This window comes from Trachemys scripta, chromosome 11 (assembly GCF_013100865.1).
Source record: "Trachemys scripta elegans isolate TJP31775 chromosome 11, CAS_Tse_1.0, whole genome shotgun sequence".
Taxonomy (NCBI): Eukaryota; Metazoa; Chordata; order Testudines; family Emydidae; genus Trachemys; species Trachemys scripta.
In genome coordinates, this window is record NC_048308.1 from 197,764 (window position 1) to 212,679 (window position 14,916).

General features: G+C 51.3%; 2 protein-coding genes across 2 annotated transcripts in view; both read right to left on the bottom strand.

Moving 5' to 3' along the window:
- Nucleotides 1–5,980: 5,980 nt before the first annotated feature.
- LOC117885185 (dnaJ homolog subfamily B member 6-like) lies at nucleotides 5,981–13,620 on the bottom strand. The gene is made up of 3 exons (XM_034786393.1): nucleotides 13,273–13,620; nucleotides 12,847–12,917; nucleotides 5,981–6,443 (listed from the first exon to the last, which is right to left on the bottom strand). Exons 1-3 carry the CDS (start codon nucleotides 13,398–13,400, stop codon nucleotides 6,220–6,222), a joined length of 423 nt encoding a protein of 140 aa, XP_034642284.1. The 5' UTR covers nucleotides 13,401–13,620; the 3' UTR covers nucleotides 5,981–6,219.
- A 582-nt stretch (nucleotides 13,621–14,202) lies between these two features.
- The window catches only part of LOC117884943 (dnaJ homolog subfamily B member 2-like), a 17,376-nt gene continuing 16,662 nt past the window's right edge, over nucleotides 14,203–14,916 (bottom strand). The window contains exon 4 of the mRNA XM_034785996.1: nucleotides 14,203–14,347. Within this exon, the coding sequence (XP_034641887.1) occupies nucleotides 14,203–14,347 (145 nt within the window). The remainder of the gene's footprint in view (nucleotides 14,348–14,916) is intronic.

Sequence of the window (14,916 nt, forward strand, 5' to 3'; positions counted from 1 at the left end):
CTCTCCGATCTTGACTAACTGAAATAACTTTGTCATCTGCAAATTTTGCTACCTCACCCCCTTTCCAGATCATTAATATGTAACCCTTCTGCCCCTCTGACTTGGCAGCAACAAGGGCCAGGTTCAGTATCTAGGGGTTCCGTTTCAATAGCACAATGCAAAACTGGCTCGAGCCCCCACCCAGTGACCTGGGACAATTACATACCTCCCTCCCGGACGCCTCTAGGAGGCAATACTTCCCCTCTTGCAAGCATGGAGTCTGAGTGTAGCAAAAGCCTTTTAATAAAGGAGGGAAACAATGTGGCATTATGTTGGGGAAACACCAAAAACTGGATTCATAACACAAACCATGAGCAAAAGACCCACCTCCAAGTAAGTTTGGCAGTGTCCTTTTCCCCTCAGGGTCTTAAGTCCAATCACCCCAAAGTCCAACAACCCCAAAGTCTCTGTCCCTGGTCAGTGCTGCCCCAGAGTTCAAAAGTTTATCTGCAGAGTTTTACCCCCCCAGCCTGGGCGGAAATGGGGGGGGCACACGGGATGTTAAGGGGCTCCTTACGTGGTCCGAGGCCGACTGCCCCACCTCTCCGTGGAGTTCTGCTGCAGCCTTTACCATGAATGGCTCCGCTCTACCAGCCACGCCGCACCGCTCCTCCAGCCGTCCCCGCAAACTGCTCCACTCTCCGTTCCGTGGGCCACTCCAACCATCCCACAAACTGCTCAGCTCTGCCAGCCGCTCCACTCCACCAGCCGTCCCATGAACCACTCCAGCTGCCCCCGCAAATGGCTCAGCTCCGCTCCACTCGCTGTTCCATGGGCCACTCCAACCGTCCCACAAACTGCTCGGCTGTGCCAGCTGCTTAGCAATATATCTTCAGGCTCCCCCACTAGTTAACACAGCACTCAGTGATTTCTTCTTGTAGTAGGGGAGCCCCAGTGCTGGTGCACCATTGGCCCAAAGTGAATTCAGTTCAGTAACTTCTAGCTAGACTTCTAATGGAAGCAAACTTAGCTCTGCTATTCAACAGTGGAGAGCGGTAGTGCAACTGGTGTTCCAGGCCCTCAAAAGGGGCCCATACTACCAAGTACACATACCTGTCCCCAACCTCTCTCAATACACTGGGTTTTGTAACCCATGCCCCTTGTCTAGCGCGTGCTACTTAGTTACTGGTGAGTCCCTCTGTCATACAACAGTTCCACTGGCCTTGATTCACAGAATCAGGGTAACAACACTTTATTCTTCCTGCTCCAATAACAGAGAAACTGCGGATCCCACACCAGCCAAAGTAACCACTTTCAGTTGTTGTTGTCCCAGGCTAGGCGGGTGGGGTGTGCCTATGCAAACAAGATCAGGCTCTGAAGTTCTTTTCCACCCTCGCCATAATTCACCACCAGATGTCAGGGTAGAGCTTATCCTGACTCTGCTTACAAATAAATATATGAAACAACAAGGGACCTCGTATGAAACCTTGCAGCCCCGCTATTAACCTTCTGCCATGATGAAAACTGACCATTTAATCTTACTCTTTGGTTTCCATCTCTTAGCCAGTTTTTGATCCATAACAATACTTTGCCTCTCACCTCACTGAGGACTTTGCTTCTTTAGCAGTGGATTGTGCAGGACCTTGCCAAAGGCCTTTTGGAAGTCTATATAACATATCCACTGGTCTCCTTTAGCCATTACTTTATTGGCACATTCAAAGAATTCTTAAGAGATTAACAAGACACAACTATCCCTTGCAGATCCATGCTGGTTAGACCCTATTAAATCATGATCTTCCAGATTTTATTCTGTTATTAATTATCAGTTCAACCAATTTGGCAGATACAGATGCCTTTTTAAATATGGACATGACGTTTGCTACCTTCCAATCTTCTGTTTGTAGTTAGTGTAACAGGGTATTCTGGCCCTTCAAGGCGAGAGCACTCAGCGCTACCCCACTGCAGGAGTTCTGGAGCAGAGGAGAGCCTAGGGAATGGCAGAGGCAGGTGCTGGGAGGAAGTGGTCCTGGGGTAAGAGTTAGTGTCTGTGGGGGAGAACCCACACTACTGGCAGGACCATCTGGGCCTGGTTACTTGATGCTTTTTAAATTAGAAATTTGCTCCAGCCCCTCTTCTTCCATCATCATCCCTAGCTTCTGCTTGCTGGGAATGGGCGACAGGGGATGGATCATTGATGATCCCCTGTTCTGTTCATTCCCTCTGGGGCACTTGGAATTGGCCACAGTCGGAAGACAGGACACTGGGCTGGATGGACCTTTGGTCTGACCCAGACTGGTCTTTCTGATATTCTTATGTTCTTATCTATCTCTAAAAGCGCCTTGCCTTTGTTACCAAGAAAGAGCAGGCCCAGGGCAGGAGTCTCCCCACCACCCTTGTTGGAGAAGACTGATGCAAGCAATCTTCTAGCTTCTCAGCAATGTCCTTATCTCTTTTTCGATAGTCCCTTAGCGCGCCAGCAGACCTACTGAGTCATCTGCAGGATTCCTGCTTCTAATGGACTGAAAGAATCGGTTTGGTTTTTATACCTTTAGCCATTTGCTCTTAAAACTCCATTCTGGCCTTTCTTTCCCTCTTATTATTGCCTGCTGTAATTGATGCTTCTGGTGGTCGGCTTCACTAGGGTCAGATTTTCACATATTGAAGGATTTCGGTTTGAGTCAAATAGCATCTTGGTTGCCTTTTAGCCAAAATGGTTTACACTTTGCCTTCCTGGTTCACTTTGTGCTCAGCGCTCTGCATGCCTGCTGAGACTCCACAAGTATTTTTGTAAGGAGCATTCAAGCCACCTCTATGAATGGTACTTCCTTTACTTTTAGCTTTAGGGCCTTTTTGATTAACCTTCTGAATGTATGTAAGTTTCCCTTTCTAGAGCAGTGTCACTGGGGGGTACTTACCTCCCTCTAGGATTTGAACCTCCTCATACCATGGTCACTAGTACTCAGTGGCTCACCTTCCTGTTGCTTCTGAATTAGCTCCTGGGTGTTACAACTCTCAAGAACAGCCTCTCCTCTTGTGTGCTCTAGAACGACCTGCTCCAAGAAGCAAATCACTTAAATGTTGAGATTTATTTCTCTAAACTCTGTCCGGTTGTGCCATTTGGCCAGTTTATAGGAGGTAGTTAACGTCTCCCATTGTCGTTTTGTTGGATTTTGCTGCATCTTTGATCTCTCTCAATATTGGGCACTCCATTTCCCCCCTTGATCTGGAGACCACTGGTATAAATCCACTAGTATATTCCTACAGCTTTGGATTTGTAACCACATAGATTCAATTGCGTGGTCTTTTCCACTCCAAATTTATCTCTTGCTAGATTGTATGGAATCCCTTATACATCAGTGGACTCTCTTTCCTGTACAGTTTATAACCAGGTGTTACTGGGTCATTCCCCTGTGTTTCTGTAATGCCTATTATTGTAGCAGGGTCCTCGTCCATTCCCAAGCATTCCTGGTCACTTATTTTTTTGCTTTTCAACTTCTTGCAGATGTATATAGATACATAAGTAGTTTTTATGATGGACCAGCTGCCTGTTCTGATTAAACTGTTTGATCTGACATCCTACTGATTTTGCAGAATTGGCCTCTATACTTTTATAATGTTCCTGCTCTAGTTAAGTTGTAATTTGCACCCTGTCCTTCACTAGGTCCGTAGATACCATTATATTACAGCTGTCTTTCCAATTTCGTAGAATCATAGGTCTGGAAGGGACTTAGAGAGGATCATCTAGTCCAGTCTTCTGCACTCAAGGCAGAACTGAGTGTTATCTAGACCATCCCTGACAGGTGTTTGTCTAACCTGCTCTTAAAAATCTCCAATGATGGAGATTCCACAACCTCTCTAGGCCATTTATTCCAGTCTTTAACCATCCCAACAGGAAGTTTTTCCTAATGTCCAGGCTAAACCGCCCTTGCTGCAATTGAAGCCCATTGCTTCTTGTCCCGTCCTCAGAGGTTAAGAAGAACAATTTTTTCTCCCTCCTCCTTGTAACAACCTTTTATGTACTTGAAAACTGTTATCATGTCCCCTCTCAGTCTTCTCTTCTCCACACTAAACAAACCCAATTTTTTCAATCTTCCTTCATAGCTCATGTTTTCTAGACATTTAATCATTTTTGTTGCTCTTCTCTGGACTTTCTCCAATTTGTCCACATCTTTCCTGAATGTGGCACCCAGAACTGGACACAATACTCCAGTTGAGGCCTAATCAGCGCGGAGTAGAGCGGAAGAATTACTTCTTGTGTCTTGCTTACAGCATTACTCTTAATACATCCCAGAATGATATTTGCTTTTTTTGCAACAATGTTACACTGTTGACTCATATTTAGCTTGTGATCCAATATGACTCCTAGATCTCTTTCTGCGGTATTCCTTCCTAAGCAATCATTTCCCATTTTGTATGTGTGCATATAATTGTTCCTTCCTAAGTGGAGGACTTTGCATTTGCCCTTATTGAATTTCATCCTATTTACTTCAGACCATTTCTCCAGTTTGTCCAGATCATTTGGAATTTTAATCCTATCCTCCAAAGCACTTGCAACCCCTCCCAAATTGGTATTGGCCGCCAAACTTTAAAAGTGTACTCTCTATGCCATTATCTAAATAATTGATGAAGATAGGGAACAGAACCGGACCCAGAACTGATCCCTGGGGTACCCCACTGGTTATGCCCCTCCAGCCTGACTGTGAACCACTCATAACGACTCTCTGGGAACAGTTTTCCAACCAGTTTTGCACCCACAGTATAGTAGCTCCATCTAGGTTGTATTTCCCTAGTTTGTTTATGAAAAGGTCATGTGAGACAGTGTCAAAAGCCTTACTAAAGTCAAGATATACCATGTCTACCGCTTCCCCCCATCCACAAGACTGGTTACCCTGTCACAGAAAGCTCTCAGATTGGTTTGACACGATTTGTTTTTGACAAATCCAGGCTGACTGTTACTTATCACCTCATTATCTTCTAGAGGTTTACAAATTGTTTGATTAATGATTTGCCCCATTAACTTTCCGGGTTCAGAAGTTAAGCTGACTGGTCTGTAATTCCCTGGTTTGTCCTTATTTCCCTTTTTATAGATGGGCACTAGATTTGCCCTTTTCCAGTCCTCTGGAATCTCTCCCACTCCCCTGTCCAGTGCCCTCAGATCCACTGTTTCCAGCAGAGCATCTCCGAGACTGTCCCCACACCAGTACTCACACCAGCCAACTTGGCATTCAGGTCATAGCTGCCTTTGGCACAAGGCATGTGCCTTCTTTAGCCCCAAAGCCTGCCAGGCCAGAAGCCACCTGCCTGTGGCTACTTAAAGGCATTGTGTGGGGAGCAGGGGAGGGTGTCGCCACACTCTATACAGGGCCTCAGGGCTGAGCCGCCTAACGCTTGTTTTCACACAGTTGTACTTTTCCCAAAACAACCCCGGCTGCCTTGTACACGCACCCCCCTTTCCCTTCCCTGGGCACTCCTCAAAGAGAGCCAGACCAGAGCCCCGAGCCACAGCAGTCAGGGGGCTGTAACCTCCTGACAGCACCGGGGGGAGCCAGGCGCTCTCTGGGCTCTTAGTGGGCCCCCGTCACCTTTGTGCCTGAGTAGCTAGAAGGACCCATTTCCTCCTGTGTGCCATGGGAGTAGCAGCCGTGGAAGAGCCTTGAGCTGCAAACAGCCCCCACCATACTGGGCCCCTAGAGGCCAGACCGGTCCTCGGCCGTGAGACAGCTCTGCTCCTGTCCTTGTCGCAGCAGCTGCTCACCGGCTGACTCTGCAGCGAATGACAGAGACAGAGGCTGAGAGCTCTGGTCCCATCTGTATTGAGCAGCTCCTCACCTGCTGGCCAGTGCCAGCTGGAAACCTTCACAACAGATCCCACTGTTCCTAGCGTTCTCCCCAGCCCGGCCGGGGGAAAGTGATTATGGGAGTCGCTGGGGTTAAGGGACAAGACACGGAGAACCTGCTTGTCTCATCCTGGGGCCAACTGGTGACGTCAGGGAGCCGACTTGTTCCGCTGGACACCGGACTCCATTCTTAGTTCCACACGGGCGCTGACTTGTATCCAGAAGCAGTCGCATCCCACCAGTCGCCGTCCTGTTCTCAGCAGCTAGCTCATTCCAGCCAGGAGCCAGCTCCTCCCTTCCACTCAGCAGCTACTGCGTGTGTCTCGCTCCTGCAGGCCTGCAACTCTTCACTCCCAGCACATGCCTCCTTCCCCAGCCTGGGCCTCTCTTCTCTCGCATACGACTAATTCCGCCCAGCCTGCGGCTCGGAGCTGAGATTCGACTGGGCCCTAGCATGGGACTCTTTCTTTTCCGTGTGGGACTCTTGCCTCCCCACTGGTGACTCGGATCCAGGAGCTGACTTGTATCTGGCCTGCGGCTTGTTCCGCCCAGAATGCACCTTGGTAGGCCCAGCGTGAGAGTCGTGCCCTGCTGCTGCTCTGCTGCTTGTCTCGTCAACCGCCACATCTGCAAGAAATGACCCTCATCAGCATTTGTAGCAGAGACGACTCAGGCACCTCTCCAGCGATAGAGCAGCAGCCATGAGCCTGGGCTCAGCCCCCAGCACCCCTCTGAGAAGAGTCCTTGGGCCAGGAACTGGAGGCCCAGCTTTAAACCCCCATCCCCCACTGGGACATCCCCTAGGACGGTAACCGAGGCCCAGGCTCCCCCGGCAGCTGGGCCTTCACTCAGCACTAAGGACCTTGGTTGACCTTAAGGCCCTTACTCCACTGGCGGGCGAGCTGTAGAGGATGGTCCAAGGGGTGTTGGTCAAGAGCAGCCGGGTCCAGAGGGACTTAGCTGGTGGCAGCTGGATTTGGGGGACTTGGTCAGTGATGGGAGGAACCAAGGGGACTTGGTCAGGGGCAGCTGGATCCTGGTGGGCTCAGAGAGAAGCAGCGGGACCCGAGTGCCAGTGAGCACAGGCAGCTGGGTCCTGGCACCTTCGCTCAGAGGTTCAGGACAGCACGGTCTAGGATGGCCTCTGTCAAGGCGACAGCTGTTCCAGAGGCATCACGCTCGGGCTGTGCATCGTGCATGTGCCGTCCTCTACCATTTTCCTGATTCTTTAAATAAACAGGGAAATTACAAGTAGCAAACGAGTGTGGCTGCAACATTACCCTGGCAACTGGCGCTTGGAATTCAGAGGGAGGGTGGAGTAGAGGGGAAAGTGCAGCCTGAGCTCAGAGCTCTTTGCATAGCCTTTAAAAGTATCACGTCCCCAGCTGTCCTCTATTTGCAGCTCCCTGGTGTTGTGGAAATCCAGTAAAGGAGGCAGTTGCAGCCAGAGGTCTTGGCAGCGTGGCTGTAATGAAGCTGAGCACAGCTGGGCTCAGAGCCAGTGTAGATGCAAAAGGTGTGTGTATGGAGGTGGACCCCTCAGATGGGTGCTGACCTCAGACAGAGTGCAGGGTTAGAACCCGCCCATGACTGCCTGTAGCCCTGAGGGAACAAGGAGGGAGTTCTGCGAGAGTGGTTTCCTGCCTCCAAAGGGTTTCCCAGAGGGAATGGGCACGTAGTCGCTCTGGATGGCATTAGTAGCTGACAGTGGAATCTATCGTGTAATTAATGTCCCGTACAGTCCGAGACACAGGAGATACAGCACAGCGTGCAGGGGGACTGAGTCTGTGCTCACTTCCACTGTGTCAGGCCGGATTACACCAGTGAAACGAGATGCACTCGGAGTCTTCACGCTTGGCTTGATTTTTACAGCTCAGTGAGATCTAGAAAGCCAAACGTGGGGAACTCCATTGGGCAAGTTCAAGGTCTGAATGTTTAAATTTTGAATATGTTTATTATGGAAACATCTGTTCAAATGTGGTCACCCTGTAGAAAGTCTGGCAGCGCCGGTTCCCAAATCCCCTTAGCTCTCCCCTCCTGTACTCAGGCCTCACTTCCCAAAATCATGAAACAGCCATTTGCTTGCATACTGTACATCTTCAGCATCAACAGTGTCCTGCACTACACTGTCCCATACCGGCCACCAACCCACCCTGTTTGTGCCACCTGCTGGGCCAGAGAGCAGCTTCCAATTCACCCTCCTTTGGGAAGGCAGCAACATCTTGAGCCCTGGTCTTTGTAACACCCCAAAGATCAATCCAGCTCCCTCCCACCTCCTTAATGCACTTCCATCATGCCAGTCATCCAGTGAGTTACCGGCCTTAACGGCACACAATGGTCAGGCTTCCTATAGACACCCCCCACCCCTGCCCACAGACTCTGCAGGGTAAATCACAGCGAAGGTGGCTGCAGGTGTCAGCCCTTGCAGGAGAAATCCCAAAGCATCCAGGGTTTAAATGCCCAAGGCAGCAGAGTTCCTTGGAAGCTGTGCCAAAGTATCTGGGGTTCAACATGTTACTTCCCTCTTCTCGCTGTCAAACTGGCTACTGTCTGTGCCCAGCTGCTGTCTGTCTGTCAGGCTAAGTCACTGGCAAGGTGCATGTTTATAACTGGGGCCCTACAGACTGTGAAATCTGGTCTCCCCCCGTGAAATCTGGTCCTTTGTGTGCTTTTACCCTATACTATACAGATTTCAGGGGGGAGACTAGCCTTTCTCAAACTGGGGGGCCTGACCCAAAAGGAAGTTGCGGGGGGCAGAGGGTTGCAAGGTTATTTTAGGGGGGGTCATGGTCTTGCCACCCTTACTTTGCGCTGTTTTCAGAGCTGAGCAGCCAGAGAGCAGCGACTATTGGCCAGGCACCCAGCTCTAAAGGCAGCGCCCTGCCCAAAGCAGCACAGAAGTAAGGGTGGCAATACCATCCCGTGCCACCCGTACTTCTGCGCTGCTGCCTTCAGAGCTGGGCGGCCAGAGACCGGCGGCTGCTGACTGAGGGCCCAGTGCTGCAGGGAGCAGCACAGAATTAAGGGTGGCAATACCATCCCGTGCCATCCTTACTTCTACACTGCTGCTGGTGGCAGCTCTGCCTACGGAGCTGGGCTCCCGGCCAGCAGCCGCCGCTCTCCCGCCCAGCTCTGAAGGCAGCGCTGCCGCCGCCAGCAGCGCAGAAGTAAGGGTGGCAGAACCGCAACCCCCCTACAATAACCTTGTGCCCCCTCCGCACAACTCCTTTTGGGTCAGGACCCCCGCATACAACACTGTGGCATTTCAGATTTAAATATCATGAAATTTACGATTTTTAAAATCCTCTGACCATGTAATTGACCAACATGGACTGTGAATTTGGCAGGGCCCTAGTTATAACCCTAACTGTGGAGTCAGTCCTCTTTGCTGCGCTGGGATGCAGAGACAGGTTGGGAAGGGGGGGTTGATTTTTCCTTCGGACAGTGAAGTTCTGTTTTCTCCCCAGTTGCTGGATGACCTCTGGGAGGTCACAAGCAGGCTCTGAATGAGCTCTAATCGGTGGGTGTTATCCTGTCCTTTATTCAAAGTGTTCCTTAGCCATTGGACTGAGGGATGCGTTAAGGAAAACAAACAGCCTCCCCAAGGGTTTTAAACAGTCTGTCTAAAAATCCCCTCCCCTCTCAACTGTCCAACGCTCGCTCCTTCGTCTGGTCATCACAGAGTCTTCCACCCTAGGGTGTCCATTTCTAATTCAAAATTAAGAGGGTAAGGGGAAAAAATCCCTTTCAGGTTGCCCGAAAAAGCCAAAGGGCAGAAGTGTAAACTTGAGACATTCCTTGCAGGTCATAGACTCATAGAAGATCATGGTTGGAAGGGACCTCAGGAGGTATCTAGTCCAACCCCCTGCTCAAAGAAGGACCAATTCCCAACTAAATCATCCCAGCCAGGGCTTTGTCAAGCCGGGCCTTAAACACCTCTAAGGAAGGAGATTCCACCACCTCCGTAGGTAACCCATTCCAGCGCTTCACCACCCTCCTAGTGAAATAGTGTTTCCTAATATCCAACCTAGACCTCCCCCACTGCAACTTGAGACCATTGCTCCTTGTTCTGTCATCTGCCACCACTGAGAACAGCCGAGTTCCATCCTCTTTGGAACCCCCTTCAGGTAGTTGAAGGCTGCTATCAAATCCCCCCCTCACTCTTCTCTTCTGCAGACTAAATAACCTCAGTTCCCTCAGCCTCTCCTCATAAGTCATGTGCCCCAGCCCCCTAATCATTTTTGTTGCCCTCCACTGGACTCTTTTCAATTTGTCCACGTCCCTTCTCTAGTGGGGGGCCCAAAACTGGACACAATACTCCAGATGTGGCCTCACCAGTGCCGAATAGAGGGGAATAATCATAGAATCATAGAATCATAGAATATCAGAGTTGGAAGGGACCTCAAGAGGTCATCTAGTCCAACCCCCTGCTCAAAGCAGGACCAATTCCCAGCTAAATCATCCCAGCCAGGGCTTTGTCAAGCCGGGCCTTAAAAACCTCCAAGGAAGGAGACTCCACCACCTCCCTAGGTAACGCATTCCAGTGTTTCACCACCCTCCTAGTGAAATAGTTTTTCCTGATATCCAACCTGGACCTCCCCCACTGCAACTTGAGACCATTGCTCCTTGTTCTGTCATCTGCCACCACTGAGAACAGCCGAGCTCCATCCTCTTTGGAACCCCCCTTCAGGTAGTTGAAGGCTGCTATCAAATCCCCCCTCATTCTTCTCTTCTGGAGACTAAACAATCCCAGTTCTCTCAGCCTCTCCTCATAAGTCATGTGCTCCAGACCCCTAATCATTTTTGTTGCCCTCCGCTGGACTCTTTCCAATTTTTCCACATCCTTCTTGTAGTGTGGGGCCCAAAATTGGACACAGTATTCCAGATGAGGCCTCACCAATGTCGAATAAAGGGGAACGATCACGTTCCTCGATCTGCTGGCAATGCCCCTACTTATACAGCCCAAAATGCCGTTAGCCTTCTTGGCAACAAGAGCACACTGTTGACTCATATCCAGCTTCTCGTCCACTGTGACCCCTAGGTCCTTTTCAGCAGAACTGCTACCTAGCCATTCGGTCCCTAGTCTGTAGCAGTGCATGGGATTCTTCCGTCCTAAGTGCAGGACTCTGCACTTGTCCTTGTTGAACCTCATCAGGTTTTTTTCTGCCCAATCCTCTAATTTGTCTAGGTCCCTCTGTATCCGATCCCTACCCTCTAGTGTATCTACCATGCCTCCTAGTTTAGTGTCATCTGCAAACTTGCTGAGAGTGCAGTCCACACCATCCTCCAGATCATTAATAAAGATATTAAACAAAACCGGCCCCAGGACCGACCCTTGGGGCACTCCACTTGAAACCGGCTGCCAACTAGACATGGAGCCATTGATCACTACCCGTTGAGCCCGACGATCTAGCCAGCTTTCTATCCACCTTACAGTCCATTCATCCAGCCCATACTTCTTTAACTTGGTGGCAAGAATACTGTGGGAGACCGTATCAAAAGCTTTGCTAAAGTCAAGAAATAACACATCCACTGCTTTCCCCTCATCCACAGAGCCAGTTATCTCATCATAGAAGGCAATTAGGTTAGTCAGGCACGACTTCCCCTTCGTGAATCCATGCTGACTGTTCCTGATCACTTTCCTCTCCTCTAAATGTTTCATAATTGATTCCTTGAGGACCTGCTCCATGATTTTTCCAGGGACTGAGGTGAGGCTGACTGGCCTGTAGTTCCCCGGATCCTCCTTCTTCCCTTTTTTAAAGATGGGCACTACATTAGCCTTTTTCCAGTCATCTGGGACCTCCCCCGATCGCCATGAGTTTTCAAAAATAATGGCTAATGGCTCTGCAATCTCACCCGCCAACTCTTTTAGCACCCTCGGATGCAGCGCATCCGGCCCCATGGACTTGTGCACGTCCAGTTTTTCTAAATAGTCCCGAACCACTTCTTTCTCCACAGAGGGTTGGTCACCTTCTCCCCATGCTGTACTGCCCAGTGCAGCAATCTGGGAGCTGACCTTGTGCGTGAAGGAATCACTTCCCTCGATCTGCTGGCAATGCTCCTACTAATACAGCCCAATATGCCATTAGCCTTCTTGGCAACAAGGGCACACTGCTGACTCATATCCAGCTTCTCATCCACTGTAATCCCCAGGTCCTTTTCTGCAGAACTGGTGCTCCCCGGTGCAGGGGATTCTTCCGTCCTAAGTGCAGGACTCTGCACTTGTCCTTGTTGAACCTCATCAGATTTCTTTTGGCCCAATCTTCCAATTTGTCTAGGTCCCTCTGTATCCTGTCCCTACCCTCCAGCATATCTACCACTCCTCCCAGCCTAGTGTCATCTGCAAACTTGCTGAGTGTGCAATCCATCCCATCATCCAGATCATTAATGAAGATGCTGAACAAAACCGGCCCCAGGACCAACCCCTGGGCCAGGGCTGGCTCCAGGGTTTTTGCCGCCCCAAGCAGCAAAAAACAAACAAACAAAAAAAAAGCTGCGATCGCGATCTGTGGCACTTCGGCTGCAGCTCTACCCCCACCACTTCTTCGGCGGCAATTCAGCGGCAGGTCCTTCGCTCCGAGAGGGAGTGAGGGACCCGCCGCTGAAGAGCCGGACGTGCCTCCCCTCTCCATTGGCTGCCCCAAACACCTGCTTGCTGAGCTGGTGCCTGGAGCCGGCCCTGCCTGGGACACTCCGCTTGATACCGGCTGCCAACTAGACATTGAACCATTGATCACTGCCCGTTAAGCCTGACGATCTAGCCAGCTTTCTCTCCACCTTATAGTGTACCTTACTTCTTACTGCCAATCCGTACGTCTTTAACTTGCTGGCAAGAACACTGTGGGAGACCGTATCACAGATGCCCTTTGGCAGTGTTTTGTCTGGGAATCGATTCATAGATAACTTGCATTGCAGGTGTGCCAACGGCTCCCACTCTCAAGCCAGTTGCTCTGTGCTGGGCGCGGTACAAGCACCTAACAAAGAGCCAGTGCCTGCCCCAAGAAACCAGCTTTGCTTCCTCTGCTCTCACCATTGACGTGGACAGATTTCAGCTCTCCGTCCTCTTCAATTTCCACCTGCTCCTGCCCGTTCTCCACAGTCCTGGGAAGTAGACAAGAGCCAAAGAAGGGGAAGCATCTCTTTAGGAGTAACCTAAACACCTCACCCCCTATATATCACCCCCAGACCCTCCTCATGCCCCCCAACATCCCCAGCTGCCACCTGTTCTCTTTTAGACCCCTTAGGGTGCTGTTCCAGACACATGGCCCAGTCTGATGATAACTGCCCCGTGCAGCAGGAGTCAAACACGGTTCTTTGGACCCGCTGAATCCACTGGGCCATGCTGCTCACCTAAACACTGGCCTGTTGTCCCTACTAGCCCAATGGGCTGCTCCCCGTGTTGATGTGAGACGGGCTGGCTTAGCCAAACTCCCACCGGCTGGTGGCCCCTCCTTACCTTTTGGTTGTGACGCGTTTGCCATTGACAAACTTGGTCGAGGTAGAGAAGAAGTGGAAGCCTTTTCCTGCGTTGATGTTGGAGTTGAAGGGTCCAGAGGACCCTGAAAAACAAGGTGGTGAACACATTGCCAGGTGCTTTCAGCCAGCCCCAGCCCCAGATGGCTTAGCGGGGATCCCTTAGCCTAGAGTATGGCTGTGTGGTGGGGGACCCTGGGGAATGAAATCTATGGGAGGTGTGAAATGTAAAGGGAAAATGTTCTTCCGGGATCCTGAGAGAGAATGTCCCTGTGAGTCAGAAGAGCTGGGGAGGGGGCAGGCAGGAGATGAAAACAGTAAAGAACAAGGAGCAAGGCCAACTCCCAGGGGGTCTGCAGAGAATGGCAGAAAGCCCATGAACAGGAATGGGGTGTGATTCTTCCTCCCCATTTCCACTCCTTGGCTAAGGAGAAGTGTGTCTGTCCATGTGGGAGGATCCCGTTGCTGATAGGCCGAGATACGGTTGTGGGCCTGTCGGGGGCATTGTGAGTGTTCGTCTCCCATGACAATGAATTGTGGAGACTCCACGCCCAGGCAGGACAGCCCCTCTGCTAGGCAGCCAGGGCTCCGGATGTTCTATAAAGTAGCTTTGCCCTGGATTCAGAGAAAATGCAGGGGTCGTCCTGCACATCTGTACTGACATGTGCGCCTCCCCTAACGGACCCTCGGACCGTGGGAACTGTTCAGGGGCTGAGCACGTGGAGACCCCGTTGGGGTTCTGGAGAAAGCCCTGACATTCACCACTGGGAGAGTTCAGGAGAATTCCTCTTTCATTTCTCCCTTCAGCTCTCTAGCCAAGTACCCAGGCCATGCTCTGTCCCAACTATAAGGACCTAAGCACCTGCTCGATCACACCGAAACCTCCCTTCTGCTCCCTCAGGCCCCAGGTTCATTACTGGGCCCGCTGGTCCCACAGGGGCTGAGGCTTCCACTCACCATAGAAAGGCTCTTGTCCCCCAAAGAACTCTCTGAAGATGTCATGGGGGCTGCGAAAGTGGAACATAAATCCAGGGGCTCCATCTTCAGCCCTCGGTCCCCTGGACCCTGCTGGGGAAAGGCAGAGACAGGAAATGGCAAACGCGGCGCCCAGGCCCTGGAGCTGGCCCTCGCAAGGGTCCTCGAAAGGAACGAGAACAGGAAGCAAACAGGACACCCTGCTTGGGGCTGCCAAGGCTGGGATCCCGTCTCTCCCCACCGCAGAGCTCTGGGGCCGGGAGAAAAGGCCCCTGAGTGCGATGCTGATCTGGAACGTGGCTGTGGAAACGTGGCCCCTCCTCCCTCGGCTGATGGGCTCCCTGTGGATATTCGCAGGTGGACAGAAGCAAACCTTCTGTGCCTTGGGCTCCTGCTAGCCCTGCGGAGCCAGCCCAGCCCGGGGAGAATGAGCCGGGGTCGATTCTGGTTTGTGCGTCACCAGCAGAATTGGGAGCAAAGTTCCAACCGCAGGGACAAATTCTGGCCTCAGTGAAGCCAGAGCGTTGGGCAGATGCAGCCGAGGGCAGGGTGGGTCACTCACCGGCCCCCGTGAGCCCGTCCTTGCCGTAGCGGTCGTAGAGGTCGCGCTTGCTCTCTGGAAGGGAGAAGGAGCGAGAGGTCACCCAGCCCA